Below are 19,860 nucleotides of genomic sequence, written 5' to 3' on the forward strand. Positions count from 1 at the left end.
GGCTAAGAATTTCGATTGGGAGCTCCTCGTTTGAGGTTTTGCATGAAGCATTTTTAGTGCCCCGTCATGCACAGACTCAGATTATTCAGGGTTTGACATCAACCGGAGAGATTTAATTGGCATCTTTTTTTTGCCCGTAGTAAGACTTGCGTGGCATCCATTCCGCTGAGAAGCTGTGATGTAATAAAGGCATGCATTAAACATCTGGAATATTTAAGCTGCCCTTCTCGTATTATTGCTTTCATTTTGTTATATGAAGCATGATCCTACAATCTGTATAATTATTATCAGCTCGTCTGTATTCATGATTATTATTACGATCACACTTGTATGTATGTTCGTGCAGAAAACTCTGCCTAGAGCACTCCACTAATTGCAAATCGATACTGAGTCTTTTGAAAGTTCATGATTTATAGTTTAAGGGAAGTTGGCCTATTGCATATCCACTCTACAATTTACAATCGTCCGGCACAATTACGAGCCCCATTTAAAATTCATACAACTAGTAGTAATGTTTGGGTAATCTCTTCTACCATTGTTACAGTTGCCTTATGAAACTACTTTTTAACATTACTGTACTTAATATAATTATATTGTGTTGTTATTATTGCAACGCGACAATTGATAGTATTACATTCAGGTTTTGTTCTTGTTATTAAACCCGTAAAAACATTGTGGGTTGAATAAACTCCTGGCAAGTAATGTGTTACATTTGATCGTCAATGGGCTTTCCAGTCGTATTACGTGTGTATGCCATACACTTGCACTCTTAACGATATTTATGTTCATTGCATAGTCTACATTTTTTCTTATTGACAGCTGTTTCCTGATTTTTGGTTTCTGGATGAATGTCAGAAGCTGAAATATGAAAATGCTATTTGGAGGAAAAGTAAGATTTGACAGTATATCTAGTCTCGCAAGATGATTACAAAGCTGATATGTTTTGCCATTGGTTAAAAGTCGCCTTACATCGTGTTTTTTTAACTTTGCAGAATGAATTGTTTTTTATTTGTAAAAGTCGCCTTTTTCGCAATTATGGTACAGATGTTAATTTGGCTTCTTTCCTCAGTGGCAATATCCTATTTTAATGCTACTTCTGAGTATTTTTTTTGTGGCTGTGCAGTGTTGCTGTGTTTTTGGGGGGTTTAACACACGAAGAGGCATCCGGCACATGGAGTGAAACGTCAGACACCGTGCCGAAAAAAATGCAGTACGAACCGAAAACGCATCGCAGAGTTGCGTGAACTCTCAATCCTGTGCTGCGCATTTTGTACTTACCCGTGTCAGCATAACACCAACGATAAGTGAGTGACGGTGACGTGCGCTTCAGTGTAATTAATGCCACCGTAAGCCATAGCGGAGCTCAGGAACCCAGCTAGACAGAACACAGAGAGCCCCGGTATCGGGGATTATTCCCCTGAAGTCACCATGCCACCACTAAATGCTTAACATTCTTACGTAAGCCCTGCGCTGTAATTGTGCACAAATGCAGACTCAGGTTGAAGTGAAATCCAGACCAGGCTCGCTTAATAGTTGGTCCTTATTTTTGAGGAAGAGGTATGTTAATAGCACGCTATTATAATGTCAGTAGTGATGCGCACCTCTGACCTCCAATTACGCAGAGTGTGTTATTTTGTAGAACAGGCGTTTAAAACCACAGGGGTAAGGGTGCGCATGTGCGTGTATATAATTTTTATGCACTTCAAGCGCGGTTGATTTTTAGGAATGGCAGGGGCTGAAATGAAAGATGTGTCAACCTCCGAGCGATTGATTTACTTTATTTGAACGCGTATCACGCACACATACGCACTGCATTGGGTTTATCGCACTGCATGAATTCATCTATCGAATGTATTTCTTCGCTAATGACAGTGCATCAAATCACGTGCTATGATTTATGTAACTGTATGCGAGTGTGTATTTCGGCGAATGGAACAAACAAGGCAGGGAACAGAAATGAGACGGGCGATACGAAAGAGACGAGATGCTCGCGAGGTTACAAATGGGACAAATGAGATTAGAGGTGATACGATTGAGATGGACAATACAGATGTGACAGAAAATCCAGAAAGCCAATAAAAATTAGATAGGTCAATAGCAATTGAGACAATACAAACATGACATATACACAGTACTCATGAATCATGACCCCAAATCGTGACAATTGTCAAATTGCCACGTTGTATATCTGTATGTTGAACTTCCTTTGCACCGTACGTAGCCAACCGTGCTAAATGTTGACAACGTCACCAAGTATTGATCTGACATCTCGAGGTCCTCCTCACAAACCAGACCTTCCTCTCAAGGTTCTTTGATTGATTGAGAGAAACGTGGCGTGTGTGTACGTGATTCTACATTTCGCACCGTCTATAAATGCGCAGATAACTTTTTTTGACAAACCGAATCATATTACAAAAAAATATATTTAACTAAGACATCTTGGCCGTTGAAATGTAAACAAAATAAGACTGGCACTGATGCTGGTGTGAGCTGGAACGGTAGCAGCGTTGCCAGGTGTCAAATGAATATTACGGATGGAGAAAGGAGGGGTGAGAATTTATCTGGCTGCTTACCAAGCCTGTGAACTGGTGGTCGTCATTTCTATCCCTGCCTGTACCTTGTGTGTCTTATGGAAGATGAGCCAAAGAGGAGGACACACAACAACAAAAACTCGCAAAACAATAATTATCCAATCGTTTTTTTTTGACGTGTAGATGACACGGTTGTCTAACGATTGCGAGGTGGATTACAGTCATTGCTATTTTGAGGTTTGCGTGACTTTATTGTATTATAATATAGATGGTGATCAGCTCTGTGTGTCGTGACAGTGAACGACGTAGGCGTCATGTATCCTTTTTTTTCTGTCTCTCTTTTTTGCCCATCGCAAGCAAGCCCTGGCCTCGGGATTTGTATGCAATGATCCCAACAGGTGAATGGAACATTTGGGGAAATCGTTTTTGCATGCGATAATTATCTCAACGACAAAAAAATGATCTCATCTGCATTTACAATTACAATCTCTGCCATCCCAGTTAGTTTCCAGTACATTATTGGATTGGACAGTATGCATTTAATCGTTTTGGACGTGTTTGACATATCTACGTGTTCTAAATTAAATTATTCACTAGGATATTATAATTCTTCATTTGCACGAATCCACACAGAATCACGCGTTAATAGAAGACCGCGTATGCCTTGTGCGGAGGTGATTATTGTTGCGTTCACCAGGTTATACACAAAGGACTTAATGATTGTGAGCACAAGCACACAAGTCAGGCCATTAATGGAGCCTCTATTTCTTAAGAGATTTCCAGGCTATGGCCTTCAATCTTAACTCCTGAATAACTAAGGAATGCTTTACATGTATATAAGTATACATGCAGTGGCTTTTGACTAGCCATCGAACAAAGACGTTCACTGCATCGCGCATTTTCAGATGCGCTTCTGCGGCCGTCTGGAACGCTCTCCCCTCCGATATTAGTAAGCACCGTACGTAGCCAACCGTGCTAATTGGAAGTGCAGGGGAAGGATAACAAATTAAACACACAAAAAACTGTTCTAAACAAATGAGATTTCAATCTAGATTTAAAATTGCACGGCTTCAGTGGCCTCATAATAATGGACATAGACGGCAGATGAATTTAGGAAACTTGCACCATTGTTTCAACCATTGTAGTTGTGCCATATTCCGTTAACGACCCTGCCTGTACACATTCTCTGCAATATTTTTTTTACAAATATTTTTGTTAGATTTTTTGCTGTACACGAGAACGAATCGGCGTCGCAGAACGTTTAGTGACAACAAATATATATATAAAACCGTCGGCGAATATCAGCCAGGCCTATGCACCCGATGCGTTCTGGGGGGACAGTCAACCCGGGGAATTCTCTGCAATATTTGTTTTGTCTTTCAATTGTTGTTGCTGTGCTCAAGCACCACGAATCTCCCGTCTAAAACAACCAGGAAACTGGCTACATAAAATAAAATAAACTTTAAACTTAAACTGCTGCTCCCGGATGACAAGCCCTGCGTGCCAACCATTACACCACGCCAGTGCTCCTCTGATAATTTAGTCACGTTTACGTTTTTGTAAGCTGAAGCTCCATCGATCGTGTTAATGAAGCCAAACATCTCATTTGTGGTGTTGTTTTCTGCTCGGCTGACTCGGCTTTACATTTTGTGCCTTGTATGGTCAATTATGAGTGCTGGTCAGACAAAGACGTAGTCCCTAAGTCTCCAACACCCTTGTGTGCTATGCTGACCTTATTGGGTGTTTGCAAACAGCAATTGCCCTTGCAGGCTAATGGGGGGGAGGGTGGGAGTGGGGGGGTTGTGGCTATAGGACATACCCCTTGTGTGAGTATAGTATTGTCCTGCATGACACATCGTCTGGTTAACCGCATCCATGCACTCTTCTCTAAACCACGTAAGGTGTAGAGGTAGCCCACGAAGAATGCGGAGGAGCGACAAGAAAGGGAGGTTGACATCAGAGCACTGCAGATGAAGAGGGAAGCAGAAAATAGTGAAGCTTCGGAAGAACACTTTTGTCAACCTTAGGATCAGATGTCTGATGATGATGATGATAATGATGACGTCGATCATGACGTCGATGATGACATCACTTCAGAAAATGTTTGGCAGCGGGTCAGTTTTTTGTTGTTGTGGTCTCGATATGAACATTATTTTTTGATGCACAAACAACCAAACAACCGAATGTTTCCTTGAAGAAGGCCCATTGCCCAAAACGTCGCCTATTGTCTAATTTTCTCCTACGGCCACAGTGTTATTGACGAATGCGTTGAGTTATTTCGATATTTAAACAAAGGCTATTCCCCTGCCTCTCACCATAAGGGTTTTCCTTGTGAATCTGCAATCTGCCACAGTGCGCGGGGCTTGCGCAATGACTCATCTGCTGAGCACTCAGCAAATAGATTAGCTGGCTTTTTTGTATCCGTGTATGAACGCAAACAATGGGCTAGGGGGCTTAGGTTATTTTGTCCAACACCATCCTTATTATTTGAATGGTGCTTTGCGTTATTTCGCATGCACAGCAATTTTGCTGGGTCAGTTCTTTTTTGTTTGTTACTTTTCCCGGAGTTTGTTTTGTAATGCTCACTTGCCAATTTGTTAAACATGACATAGTTTTCGTATTTTTGGTAGCTTGACGTTTAGGAGGTCTCACTTAGAAGAAATGCTTAACCCAGAAGGGGAGTGGGGGGGGTGTTGTCCCTCGGGGGTTATCAGAAACGTTTATGTTTATATTGATATCAAAGGTCGTACATATATATCGTATTTTCTAAGCGCCCAATGCAGGAATAAGTATTGATTCACGCTTACTGAATGGCATTTTCGTTTTCCTGCGTAACTTTGTGCTTGATTACTACGCTGCGAGTCTGCTGAGATCTGCAATCGATTGTGGGCCACAGCTAACATCTGAACCCGTCCTGGGCCCTCATCCTTCAGAAACTGACATTTGTTATTTATTAGGCAACAGTTTTTTAATTTTTAATTTTAACATTGTCAGGCCCACTGAGCCATATAGCTGTTTTTTCAGAAGTGGCCTGGCCGCAAACGATAGCTCAACAAAGTGGCTTATTACGTTGGAAATGTACAGCAGCCAAAATACTCGAAACGCATGTGGGTTCTAAATGTCGAGAGAAAAATCCACGTGACCACGGGGAGAAAGTGCAAACTTCAAATATACAGGCATCGTCAGGGTTGGGATCTAACCCACGACCTCCTGTTACAAGGCGAGGTAGTTAACATCTCACTGCTCTGGCGCCCTGTGTGGTTAAGCATGGTCAAGCCCAACCCCCCCTCCCCACCATGAACAACACAGTATAGCGAGGCTTTCATCGAGCAGTAGATTGACTTAGGACTGTGCGTTATTGCTATGCTTTATCATGCTATCCGTCTTGTTTATTTTCGTTAAACAAATCACCTCGGAAAGGGTATTTTTCTAATATTATTTGTTATATATTTTTTATGGCTACCCAGAACGGTATCGTGCAAGGTCCCAATTTAACATAAAAACGCAGGAATTCTTAACCAAAATGAGTTTCATAATGGAGGACGAATCATGAAAAACAGAAACGTGTTTTCTCTCTCTCGACTCACAGAGCCCACAGTAGAAACGTTTCCTATCGCCTGTATTTGTGATCGTTAGCCCTGGCGTAAATCGGATCCAGTTCCCCCCCCCCCCCACCTACAAACAAACATGTATGCACATGTTCTCACCAATATTGACTCAAAACACTTACCGGTGCTCTTTTTTGCACGGATACGCCTGTTTCGTTAACAAGTGTCAGTTTTGGAATGCGTTAAATGCATGAAGCTATGGTGGTGTAAAGCGCCCCCATGAACCTGGTCTCTTGCCAAACCGTATACGTTTTCAACGCACACTTGCAATCATCATCATCATCATCCTCTATCAGCTTCTCTTTTGGTCCAGTGATCTCAGCTTGCCTGAAATTGCAGGAATTCAACATTCCACGGGCAACTTCGGCTCCCATTTTTGGCTTAGGACCAAAGTTCTGTCTTCAGAAAGCAGCTGCCAAGCCGCTACTGTGTTGAGGTTGTGGCAGATGCCACTGCGGATTACGTATGGGCTCTTAAGACCTACGCCTATGACCAAATCACCTGGAATGTGTCCGATTTCATCAGATCTCAGACGTGAAGCAGCTAGTTTAGGTGCCTGGATGGGCAGCCATCATGCACAGTAGGTTGCTATAGGCTTTTGGGCTATGTGGCTAGCAGCAGAGTGCAGTGCGGTAACATTCGTTGTTGTACTGTACTTCTATGGCCCCTGTTTATGCTCCGGGGTATTCACCAACCTCTTACTGACCAGCGTGTTAATATATGGTTAAATGCCCCTAATGACTCATGTGGTGTGGGGAGGCCCCCACTTGTCCAGCAACGGACTGACGAAAAACCGCACGGGGTACGCTGGCGACCTTGTTGTGTTTAGCAAATAAACATGATCTAAAGCGTCTTGTACGCACGTTTAGCAAGACTATATCTGCTTTGCGTCACTTTCACCAGTTGAATAGTTGGGGGACCTTGCACACTATCCAGAAATGCAGTCACCCATTATATTCAAAGTTTATGCTTTGCTTTGAAATGGACATTGGCAAGAGCGGCCCATTGTGCGTGTGTGCACGTCTCTTTGTACACGCATTTACTGAGCAAAAAAAAACATGCGTTCGGCTCCGGAGTCACTAAGGAATACATTAGAACGTTGGTTTATAGATGTTGTGCTCATGCACGCAATGACAAAAGCCAGTGCAGGGACTTGTACAGAGTCATACAGACCGCAAGTTTTATTAGCAACACACAATAAAAAAAACACGACCGGCACAGCACATGAAGGGGTGGTTGTGGCCAGCTCCATGAACATCTGTATGTCTGGCACTGAAATGTATGCACACCACACCAAAGTATTTGTTTAAACCCGAGTCAAGCTATGGTAGAACCAGGAGAGCGTGTCATATCACTTGCCCACTTATGTCACCCTTGGCCACGAATTTAACCCAGGTCAAAGGGTCCGGAAGCAAAGTAGGTTTGAGCATGGATAGGAGACCACCTCTCACAGGTGGGCTATGCGGATCAATGTACAATTGAGAGATAAAGATTCCCCCATGGCCTGTAACAGGAGGCCTGCCTCGGCGTGATGGATTGTGACACCTGGAGGAAAATTCTAAACGGCCCCATTGATGGTTTAGCGACTACCGCTGCTATAACAGACGGTCGGGCAAGTGTGGTTTGCGAGCGCCTCAAAATACACCCGCACGCACGCACACATGCATGTGCACGGTTATCTGAGATTTGCAATGACATTTCAGTTGCACAAGTGCTTGGATTAAATCCCGCTGTGTTATGGCTTGTCTGTTGCCCAACTTCGCCCTGTTATGTCAATCCCTCCGCAGGTGTTCCTATGAAATCACCACCCCTTACTTCTAGAACTGCTGTGGCCTTCTCTGCAATAGTTTGTTGAATGGCAGTCATACTTTTCTTTGAACAAACATAGCCGGTGTAATGTCTGTGTGAAGTGTGAAGACAACGTTCCTTAGACATTGTCTTTAAAAATACGAGCTATATTGAAACTTAGGTATAATATTTTTCAGCCGTTGTGAATCCCACTGTTGATTACGCTGTGGTGGCAAGATGTTAACTACCTCATGAGGTATACAGGAGGTCATGGGTTCAATCCCAACCCTGATGCCTGCTGTATATTTGGAATTTGCATGTTCTACCCGTGGTCACGTGGATTTTTCTGTTGGGTCCTCCGGTTTTTCCTTCTACAATTAGAAATAAGTGTTTAAAGTATTTGTCTGCTATAAATTTCCACGTGATAAGCCACTTTGTTGAGCTATCGTTTGTGGCCAGGTCGCTTCTGAAAAAGAGCTATATAGCTCACTGGGCCTTACCTGGTCAAACAAAAAATCGTTCACAGAATGAAGGCTTCCCTTTGTCGTGGGGGGGGGGGGGGGGGGTGGGGGGTTAAACCATACTTCACCATGCTGGTCAGTGTCGGTTGAATGAGGGGGTCCAGGACCGGTTTAGATATCGCTCACCACTGGTGTTAACCATGGTTGGGAATTGAACATCGGCCACCATGTTGTCCTATACACTCTGTGCTAACCGCTCTATATGATAAGTTAGTTGCGTGTGTGAGTTCGTATTCGGGTGTATTTGTTTTATATCCACAGTATGTGATATTCAAGTATTCATTTTGTATTTTAGTAAATGTCACAATGTGTTTTAAAATAACTGGTCATGGATGTTTTTTTTATGGATTTCAGCTACAATTTTAGTTGCCCATGAGAGAAATAACTACATTAACGCTAATACAGGATTCTATGTACAAATAATAACATGATGTTATGATCAATTATGCAGACGTGAATGATTAACTTAGTAGTGGCGATCTTAGATATCTTGTGTGTAATTTTAGAATGGTTTTATGGCTTCCAAATGAATAAATTACCTGATTGCTGCATTGCCAGTAATATGCAGCTTTGTAATTATTGCTTTATGAAATATAGCTATTACCGTAATGTTTACCATGAAGTAACACCGGGTGTGCTGAACTAGAAAGGAATTGGAAAGGAATTTACGTGGCACACCTTACTAATTGGCTGTGTCGGGTGGTGGCCGGTTTAGCGACAAATTTATATTAACCCGTTCTAACCCAAAAAACCTCTATGATGGATAATTATTTTGTTCCATTGCTCATCGTGCTTGCTTTTTGGCACAGCAGGAGTTCGGATTTTCCTATTGTTTATTTTTCTAAAAAAGGCAAAATATTTTCGAATCGCACGCAACAATTTAAACACTCTGTTGTCTTATTGCCGGGTATGTACCATGCACCGGGAAATGTGAATACAGCAACATTTACAAGTAAAAAAACACGAGTGTTATCAACAAAATGTTCACTTGTGCCACAATGGTACAGCTGAGAATGTGTCTTTGGTCTGATAATGAAGTTGGTGCTGTATAGCTCTCCGACGTGTTTTCAAATTTGTCACTCGTTATCCCATGTACCAAATGGCGTTATGACATTACACTCCACGTTGCTGGGAGCTTTTTCTGGAACTGAAGAACTGAATATTTAGTTCCTGAAGAAGCTTCCAGCCCATGCAGTGTAACGTTGAACATGTTGAACATAATGCCTAGCAACAAAAACACGTCGTATAACTGTTCAGCAACAACCGCACAAACCTACACATTAGTCATTTGCTGCTACTTATCTAAAGCAAAGCAACATCCTGGAATACAATGACGCATCTTAGCAATAAGACTCAATGGGACTTTGTAGGCAAGATGTTGAAAAAGTGGCAATTGTGGTATAAATGTACTGCCCTTGTTGATCAACTGCTGGTGAAGGTCTGCCCAGACCGTTTCAGACGTGGGCTTTATTTGACTGTGCTTCACCATGCTTGGGCGGGTTGGTGTTGGGGGCGACCAGGACAGGTCCAGATCTCACTCGCCACTGATGTAAGCCGTGACTTGAGCAGCCGGGTTCATTGTGCGGTGTGCAAAACCAGAAACCGGAAGACTTCCTCACAATTCCGGCAAATCGCCTGATGGAGCTTGTTGTAATCACCGGCGAAACGTCGTACTCAAATTGTTAATGGATTTACTCTCCAACGCTCAAGTAGTAACTAATTGGCACGCTTTGTTTACATGACGAACCTGATTAATTGTCTGTGTCGGGTGGCGGTGGGTTAACGACACGATTATACTCACACGATCTAACACAAAAACCTTTTGTTATGAATAAAATTGGTCGCGAAAGCCGATGTGTTAAACTGCAAAAAACAATTTGGCACCGTTCCATCCCAATTGCGGTGTCTTCTTAGCTCCCAACTGTTCGAGACGATGGGGCCGAATGTGGTATAAATGTTTAAATTGCGGGCTGCTCGAAAAGTGAACTGCCCACCTGCTCAGATGGCAAAATGATCCTGTAATCTGATACGACCAAATTATTGGGTGTGTCTGTGTGCTGTGCTGAGCAGCTGTGCTAAAGGATAAAGTTAATACGGTGCATGCACGGAGATGTATATACCAGTCCTGTGTGTGTGTGTGAGAGAGAGAGCCTGTTTACAGACTGGAACATCAGTTTATTTATACACTGTACTGTCTCACAAACACACGGGATGTGTTTGTCAATTTAATGCTCAATTGAAAAAAAAAAGATTTCTGGTGGTAACTTTGCTGCTTCCTGCGTGGGTGTGCACCCATATAACCACGTGTGCATCTGGGCACCACAAAAAGCAGAAAAATGCCAGCCTCAGACTTTTTATTATCCTCACTGCGTCTGTGGCTCCCAGACGAATACCTCATCGTGCACCTCCGATTAGCGCGGTTGGCTACGCGCGGCGCGCAAGAGGCTCACCGTACGGTGCACACGTCAGTTGCCGCGTCCGCATCTCTTTCCCAACGTGCCGTTGCATGCCGAATGCGCACGAGATCGCTCCGGCAACCCCACCACCTCAGCCTGGATAGGTATCGGCGGCCAGCACTTCCCCCTGGCAATCTACGCGCGAGACTAACCACGTGGGGGGGGGGGGGGGGGGCCCTTTTTGTCTTCGCCACCGCAGGACTCGCGGCAGATCGGCAGCGGATACAACCGGCGGGCTCGCCCGTTCATCGCGCACAGCGACGTGGAGGCGGCCAAGCAGATCGTGAACGCGCAGTACAACACGCCGCTGCACCTCTACTCCAACGACAACCTGCAGCACACCGTGCAGGGCCAGTTTGGCGGAAGCCCCGAGCCCGAACTGCCGTCCTCTCCACCGCCGCGGTCGCCCATGCCGCGGACGCCCACGATGTGAGTGTCGATTGAAGCTTTCGTGACCGCAGGGATTCATTTTCTTGGTTCTTTACGGTAAAGTCACGTGACTTTTACCGAACCAAGAATATGTTTTAAGGCTACTTTGTATTTTTACCAGGTAAGGCTCACTGAGCTTTACGGCTCTTTTGAAGAAGCGACCTGGCCACAAGTGATGGCTCGTGTGGAATTTTAGAACAGCGGGAGGGAAAAAAACTTAAAAATTCCACGCGGCCACGGGGAGAATATGCAAACTCAAAATGTACAGGCATCAGGGTCGGTATGGAACGCACGACCTCCTGCATACCAGGTGAGGGAGTGCACATCTAGTCACTGCGGCACCCCAGAGTTGTTGGTCCGAGGAGGCCAGGTAGCCAGGGTTAGGATTTTCCCACCCCGCTGACATTATCATGGTCTATCTACTGCTGGGCGAAGGCCTCCACGAAGCCACCGCCGTCTCTCACGATCCTGCCGTGCACACAAACTGATCTTACAGATCCATCTCCTCGCGGGATGTTCTGTTGGGCGCGTTCAATCCCTCGGCTGCCAGCCCATAATTGTTGTTGACCAACGGCCATCATCCCTTCTGGTGACGCGTCCTGCGCAAGCCGACTTTTCCTAACAGTTTGAACGACCTTATCTTACCTTAAATGAAGGTATGTAGCGCTTTAGCCAAGGCGCTTTATACAGAATTAACGATAGCACATATTAAGGTAATGGTGGAGATGAGGTGAACGAAATAGATGAGAGGAAGCAATGGGCAAACCTGTGATGCGTGAATTCGGTGAAAGCGAAATTGATGACAGTTAATGATGATGCACGGATTGAATGAATGAGGAACGAGTGAAAGCCACATCTTGATGAAAAGGTGAAGAGGGAAAAGTAACGGTGGTGGTTACGAGGGGTGAGACTCAGGGGCCGCGGGGTGAGCTATGGAACACACGTGAGTGTTGAGTGGTAGAGCGGAAACTCGTGAGCGAAGGTGACTGCTTCACGTGGAGGGGGAATTTTGTTCCAGTGAAGTGGGCTCTAAAGAAAGCCGTCTCGGGTGTGGACCAGTCAAATTCAAGGACAGTGCATATTATTATCAGAGTTGTCTTTTTTGTTTGCATTTTGACTGCTTGTGTTGTGGTTATTGCAAACATGATGCCTTGAATAAAGGTGTCAGTTTTTTTGCCAGTTAAAAGGGTAAAACCAATTCCTATAAGAGAAAGAGAGTTGAAAGCATGGATCGAGCGAAAGGAAACGGAGGAACAGAAAGAGACAGCGAAGACTGAGAGCGTAGAGGGCGAGAAAGCGATGTGGAAAGATACAAGCGTGGCAAGGTATGGTGTGGGCAAGACCATGACGGGATTTGTAGACCAGGGTGAGGAATGTGAACAGGCAACGGTAGTACCTGCGTGCCTTCTCTAATCCACGTGTTCCTCTTTCTGTCTCTCAACGTAATTTCAAGTGTGCATCATCTCTCCTTGCTTATTTCTTTTTGTGCAGTGTTTGTCGTCCTCCGCCATGTTCTTGAACCCAAATGTCACAGTAGGGTTAGTACACACTGATTTTAAACTTTTTTCCTGACATCACCTGGTGCTAAAGGTCAAAGCAAATGCAAAGAATTGCCTTGCTTATACCAGGAGGCAGTTCAGTAAGTAGGGTGAGCATTATCCCCCTTGTACGCATTGGTTTTTTTCTGAGTACTTTTTTTGTTTTGATAACTCTTTTGATTGTTTTGTCCTTTTTGTTTTGGTGCCATTTCTTAATTTATTTATTCATTTTTTTATTTTGCTTGGTAGTAGTAGGGTTTTCATTTCCTTTGTATGTACGTGTGTGTGTTGAGCTTCTTTCGCGTCACACGTGTGGCCCTTATATATAGTTTGGTCTTTATATATAATTAATGTACAGCGTTATGGGATGCTGTTGCCATGAAGGATGCGACATTATATTGAAAGTATTATTATTGGTTTCTGTGTACAAGCAAATTTGCTTTAATAAATCGGTCAAGCACACACATGGGATCCTTTTTGAAATTACATTCCTTAAATAATTATCGAATAGAGCAAGTCAAGATCTATAAGTATCTTGGGGTCATCCTGGATTCAAAACTGAATTTTGAAGATCACATTGATTATATTGGTAAAAAGACAAAAATAAAAATTGGTTTTCTGTATCGACACAAGCACTGCTTCCCCCCAATGTTCCGTTTGGAATTGATAAATGCTACCATACCGCCTCTACTTGACTACTGTGACATCGTGTATAAATCAGCCCCAAGTACTGTACTGAAGAAGCTTGATTCCATCTATCACTCGGCCTTAAGATTTGCATTGAACTGCCCATATAGGACTCACCACTGTGATCGCTACATTGGGTCAAACTTAACATCTCTTAATGTTCGACGGCTTGTGCACCAGATCTTATTTATTCACGATGTACTTACAAAAAAATCCGCAGACTACCTACTGGATCTCCTCTCTGTTTCAAAGAACACATTTGACCTCAGGTCTTCGCTCATTTACCAGCTTCACATTCCCTATCGCCGTACAAAAAACCGGAGGAAGGGCCTTTGCTATTGATGCCCCTAGGGTCTGGAATGCTATTGCCAATAAACTGCAACTTGAATCACTACCTATGAGATCTTCACTTAAAACTGCTCTAGAGGAGTTGTACACCCCTAGCTGCCACTGCTATTCAGTGGCCTAAAATATGGCTCTAGGGTTTGGTGTTATATGTTATTTATATAGTTTATTGTTAAAAATTCGGTCACAGTCCCTATGATCACTGTTACATTGCATTTATGGCTTTTATTTTGGTGATTTCGAAAAGTTTTTTTTTGTTTTGGCCATGTTTTTGTTTATTGTAGTACAGAGTTAGACTGATGGCCCAAATCTTAGTTGTCTTGTGGTTTTTGTTTTTGTTGTTTGACTTGCATCCCACTAGGATTTCTGCACACAGCGTTGGTGTACGGTGCTATTTTGGGAATATTTTGATGGTTTTTTTCCTGGATTTTCTGTTTGCACCATCACATAATCACTTTAAGATGTTTTCTTGTTCATGTTTTTGTTTTTTGTTTGTTGCGGTTGCACCCGATTCAAGACCCGAATGGCTCCCAGGGCTATACCAAATAAATGGAACTACCGAATGCCTCACAGGGCTATACCAAATAAATGGAACTATGAACTAAATGAAACTCGACAGTCAGTGAGGCTTTTCTGGGCAATAAAAAACAATCAATAATAATCCGTGTGCCAAAAACCAAGTTTTGCAAGCGGTGCAATTTTTGCAAGATTAGCTAAGCTCTCTGATGTGGTCCTGAAGAAGCCCCTCAGCACGTGGCGTGAAACGTCGGACATCATGACGAACGCACGGCACAACCCGAATACACATCGCAGAGCGATTCGTCACGGCTGCGAACATGTACGCAGTCGTGCCGGCGCACGTGCCAATGTTGGGCCAACTTTGACGTGTCCTTGGAACCGTGGAGCGAGCGCCCTACGTGCCATGTTTACTGGGGCGTGACAATTAACGGTTCAATTGCAATTTGCGGCCCTCTTCCCACTTGCCGTCTTGACATTGCTGTAAATGACACTGCTTGCCTCTCAGTGCCCTTCTTCAACATGAGCGCGCATTACCGAATATTCAAGGCCTCTGTAATGTTTGACGGATGTACTGTACGTACATTTGAAAACGCTATCACAGTGTTATTAACAGGGCCCAGGGGACTGGTGTACTCCCCCAATGCACTCGGTTCTTACAGCAACCCTCGCTCATATCTTCCCGTAATAAAACTTTTGCACATTTTCGGAAATAAAGGGAATCGACATTTTGGCAGCAGAAGTTGCCTCACGAAAACGCATTCCCCGTTCGTGGAAAAGTATTAGCAGCAAGAGGGTAAAATGTTTATGAAACTTGGCCTTCATATTCGTGCTGTTGATCTGCGATTGAAACTGGAATGCTGTAATAAAAGCCGAAATTAATGATTTTGGCGGTGCTGCGTGGCAGCGGCACACACAAACACCAACAACGAAAAACTCTACGCATTCGTCAATAACACTGTGGCATTAAAGCAATTTTTTTTTTTAATTGGTGACGCTTTGGGAAATGGCCCTTTTTCCGAGCACGTAAATGTTTTGCAATGAAGAATTGATTCATGAGCGATGTATAAAAAATGGCCATTGCCCAAAATGTTGCCCGCTATATATTTGTCCTTTTAAGGCAGTATGATTTACAAATACGTAACGTAAATAATTCGATCATTTTAACGGTTTCTTGGCAATTTAAAGCTTAATGAAAGGGGAGGTTATTTGTTGTTGGATGTTTACGGTAATGTACGTCACCACCAGGATTTGTGGTCCCTCCATTTATACGGTGGACATTGTCCAACGCCTACCTGCGTGTGTTTGTGAACTAGTGAATGGTGGCATCGTACAAGCTTAGAGCCATGTAACCTTTCAGATTCGTGGCACCAACTTGTCACCCCAACTCGCCATGCTTGTTTGTCAGTTGTCTCACTACGTGCGGCACGCCAAATGTACTCGCACAACGCCGCTTGCACGGGTAGCGGCAGAGTCTGTTAAATGTGGCTGGGATGCTAATGAATTTGGGAATGGAACAAGGGTTCTGTTAGGCTAAACCACACAGAGTTCCCATTTTACGAGCAGGGAACCCCCAGTATTTCCAAGAAGGGGCTATGCAAGTGATTTTCGCAGAAGTTCTTGCTCTCATTAATGTGATTAGTGTTGGCGCTCTCGGCCCACTCGTGGTTCTTACGGTATTAAATTTTTATTATTATTTTAAAACATAACCTATCTTACAACATGAATGTGGCCAAGCCACTGGCTCGCTTTCCCATCGATGCCCGGGTGTCTTCGAGTTACCTCTTCGGTGCCCCGCAGATGAACGTTTTACTGAAAGCGACGGAACTTTTCAGCAGAGATGCCACGTTCATTGGCTACCTGCCTCCAGTGAGCAAGAGTCTTTTTATAGGACTTGTAGGGCTGCTATACTGCTATTATGTCTGCGTGACTTGATCCCAACAGCGCGCCACGTGCTGCCAAGGTGCTTTCCACACACTCATGCCATTGGCATGCCTCTGCGTTTAAACCCTTTCACATCGGGCAGAGACGTGCCTCCCACCGAACTGAACGTACCGCTGCAGCGGCAGAGCGCCGTGCAGATATTTCCGTGACCTTGGATTTGATTTATTGTTCTGGGAGAGAATGGTTCAGCGGCAGTTAAAAGCATCACTTGTGTTCTTGACGCGAAAAGATTCAACAGCAGGAGAACTGATTTCACGATCGAAGGTTCAGAATTTTAAGCCGAAGTTAAAAGTTGGCATGGTCGTGGTTTCTTAGGAGCTTCCCAAATAATAGTTTGCCATCATTGTCACCATCAGCCACGGTCAATCCAACAAACACAAAGCAGGTATACGTCAGCAGTTCTCCTGATGTGTTTGTTTCACCTGATGACGGTTGCTTGTGTTGCGATCGAAACGTCATGATCTATACATTTTCTATCAACGTGATTTACTGAAAGAACCAGAGCGTATGGATTCCTGAGTCACGAAAGCTTCAAATCAAGATCAGGTATGTAGCGCCAATTAAATTATGGAATGAAAATTGGCGTATCATCCGCATAACAATCTCATTTTTAAAACTCAAAATGAAGTGGAAACTAAATATAAAAACACATCTCAGCTAAAATTTACGTAGAATTATTACATTCATATAAAAACAATAATTTATCAAAAAGGTATACAGTGTATAGTCCTTCCGTTCCCTGTGATGCACGTCCCACTATTTTGCACAATGTTTTAGGATGCAATTGTATTTAGATGTTCTGTAAATCCAACGTGTATGATTGTATTGTCCTTGCCAGTCACCAACCCACACTGACCATCCCACCCACAACTGACATGGCATGGGTGCACGGCTTTTGGCTGCCCATCAAACAGACAGTGACTGCATCGCGCGCTTTCAGATGTGCTTCTGTGGCCGACTGGAACACTCTTCCTTCCGATATTAGGAAGCCACTGGAGCTATGCACTTTTAAATCATCTGGATTGAAAACTTTTCTTTAGAACAGTTTTTTTGTTTAGTTTGTTGTCCTTCCCCCACACCTCCGATTAGCACTGTTGACTACGTACAGTGCAAAAGACGTTCAACTTTTCATACATGGGGAGGCCTTCAACCAGCAGTGGACTGAAAAAGGGCAGAATATTATCAAAGTATTATTTTTACAGCACAACAATCAAGTTAGTTGCAATGTGGTACGACAAGTTAGTTGTATAAATCCTTAGGAAAACACAACAGCGGATATCAGTAGCTTGAAAAAATTTGGTCTGAAAGATTGCAACGCTCGAAGCTCCCTTTGACGCATCTTGGCAGAGTGCTTTCCCAAGTCTTGGAACCGCATTTGGAAAATTGCCGTGTCCCAGCCGCCACTGTGGCCACTGCAGACGCGGGAGAGCGGCTGCCGCACTTGGAAGTTATTCAGCATTTTCCAGCCTTGAGATCCAGGGGGCTGCTCTACGGAGAGGGCCTGGCGGTGTTTGTCATTCCTGTCCCGGCAGCTGTGGATGGCTATGTCTGGCCCTGTCTAAAAAAAAAAACATGCATTCCTTTACCGTTGGTGGGTTATCAGATCCATCTTTGGTGTTTTAAAGGAAAATAATCAGCTGTTGGGCATTGGCCACTCTGATGCTGGGCCAAAAAAGTTTGGAAAATATGCTGCGTTGGTTTTTCTTTTAATTAATGTCGCTTGCTTGTGTGCAACTATTCATGTTTGTATATATATGGGGAAGAGCGAGAGCATGGATGATTTAGACAGATGTAAAGTTTTGTGTCTTGCCTTTACCTAGAAGTTCGTGTGTTTAACTTACCAAAGCATAGTCTGGTGAATATTAAAAACCATGTTTAATTTTCAAAAGTAGGGCAGTGTGTACTTTTGTACAGTATCCCAGAGCATACACGATTATTACAGTTTAGGTTGCTTGTTATTTGCAAATTATGACTTAGGAATTTAGGTCGATGCAAGGCACGCGAGTTTACAGTCATTACACTTCATCTTTGCTACAAGTGACCGCAAATCGAGGTGATTTGAAGACTGCCTTGAATGGTTTCCACCAGTTAGTATTTACGTATGCATGTGAAGACGTTAGACCAAAAAAACAACAATAATTCCCATTAATTGTACTCCTCGTCTCTGTGTTCCAGGAGTCACTCACCCCTTGCGTTACCTCTCCCCTCATCGTTCGATTCCCCGTCCTCACAATCCCCATTCCTGCTATCGGGGCTTTCAATCAAAGCCGATTTTCCTCGTTCGCCTTCATAGTCTGGGACGCCACGGCGGCGAGATTCTAACTACCTCGCCTGGTATACAGGAAGTCTTGGGTTCGATCCCAACCCCTAACGCCGATATATTTGGAGTCTGCATGTTCTCCCTGTGATCGCGTGGATTTTTCTCCAGGCCCTCGTTTTTTTTTTCCCTCAGCATTTAGAAACGTGCGTTTAGAGTCTTTGGCTGGTGTAAATTTCCACGTGATAAGCCAATTTCGTTGGGCTATTATTTGTGGCTAGCTCGCTTGTGAAAAAGAGCTACATAGCTCAGTGGGCCCTACCTGGTAAAATAAAAGAAATAGTTTAGTTTATAGTCTGGAAATCCCTTCCCTCAGCCATCAGTGCCTGATCAAGACCAGAGCTCAAAATGTTTACATTTTCCTCTGCCTGACCACCTCTCTCGATAAAATAAATATACCCAATGCTTCTGCGCAGCGTCTTGACTTGAGATGAGGTAGCATTTAGACTCTTTGCAAGTGAATATTGCATTGTATAAACTCGCGTAGAGACCCACACACCTACATACGTACCCATACACTTACATAGAGACCGAAATATTAACATAGATGCTCGTATACTCAGATAGAGGCCTATTCCCTCAGAGACCTAACATCGACTGCCTCTCACTATGCCCCATACTTCTGTACAGCATCTTGAAATGCGGTAACATTTGGATGCAATATGCATCCAAATTGCATTGTGATTGGATGTTGTAAAGATGTGTTCATTTAAATTAAAACGCAACTGCACCCCCTTTGCATTGTACCGTGTGAAGTTGCGTTGTACGCACGTACGCGTGTTGAACTTTTTCGACACCGTACGTAGCCAACCGCGCCAAATCTGGAGGCCGCGTTCATTTAGCTTAGAACACAAACTGCGCTCCCCACCGCACCGAGTTGCGACCCGTGTCTCAGGAGAGCTTTCCGTTCGGTTCGACCCAAAGTTCACGACCGGGGTTTTCTCCGCAGCAACGAGGCGCAGAGGGCGGTGGCGACGGCGGCGGCCGCGGTCGGCGCCGCCCGGCGCGCCGGCTCCGGCAGCAGCGGCGGCGAGGTCGACACGGAGTCGGACGTCTACAAGATGCTGCTCGACATCACCGAGGTGGAGAGCCAGCCCAAGCAGTCGACGTCCTTCCGCTTCCTGCAGGACATGCTGGAGTACAACGGTGAGCGTTCGCACTTCCCGCCGTGCGCCGCAGC

The 19,860-nt window shown here is 44.1% G+C and overlaps 1 protein-coding gene across 6 annotated transcripts in view; it reads left to right on the top strand.

The window, feature by feature from the left end:
• Nucleotides 1-19,860, top strand: part of LOC116950939 (PDZ and LIM domain protein 3-like) — a 129,808-nt gene that overhangs the window by 93,127 nt on the left and 16,821 nt on the right. For all 6 annotated transcript variants that reach the window (XM_032969132.2, XM_032969130.2, XM_032969134.2 and 3 more), the window contains 2 exons: nucleotides 11,104-11,333; nucleotides 19,630-19,826. In XM_032969132.2, coding sequence (XP_032825023.1) covers nucleotides 11,104-11,333; nucleotides 19,630-19,826 — 427 coding nt within the window. The remainder of the gene's footprint in view (nucleotides 1-11,103; nucleotides 11,334-19,629; nucleotides 19,827-19,860) is intronic.

The sequence above is a fragment of the Petromyzon marinus genome, chromosome 41, assembly GCF_048934315.1.
Source record: "Petromyzon marinus isolate PM22_M1 ecotype Great Lakes invasive population chromosome 41, UKy_Petmar_22M1.pri1.0, whole genome shotgun sequence".
In the NCBI taxonomy this organism is placed as follows: Eukaryota; Metazoa; Chordata; class Hyperoartia; order Petromyzontiformes; family Petromyzontidae; genus Petromyzon; species Petromyzon marinus.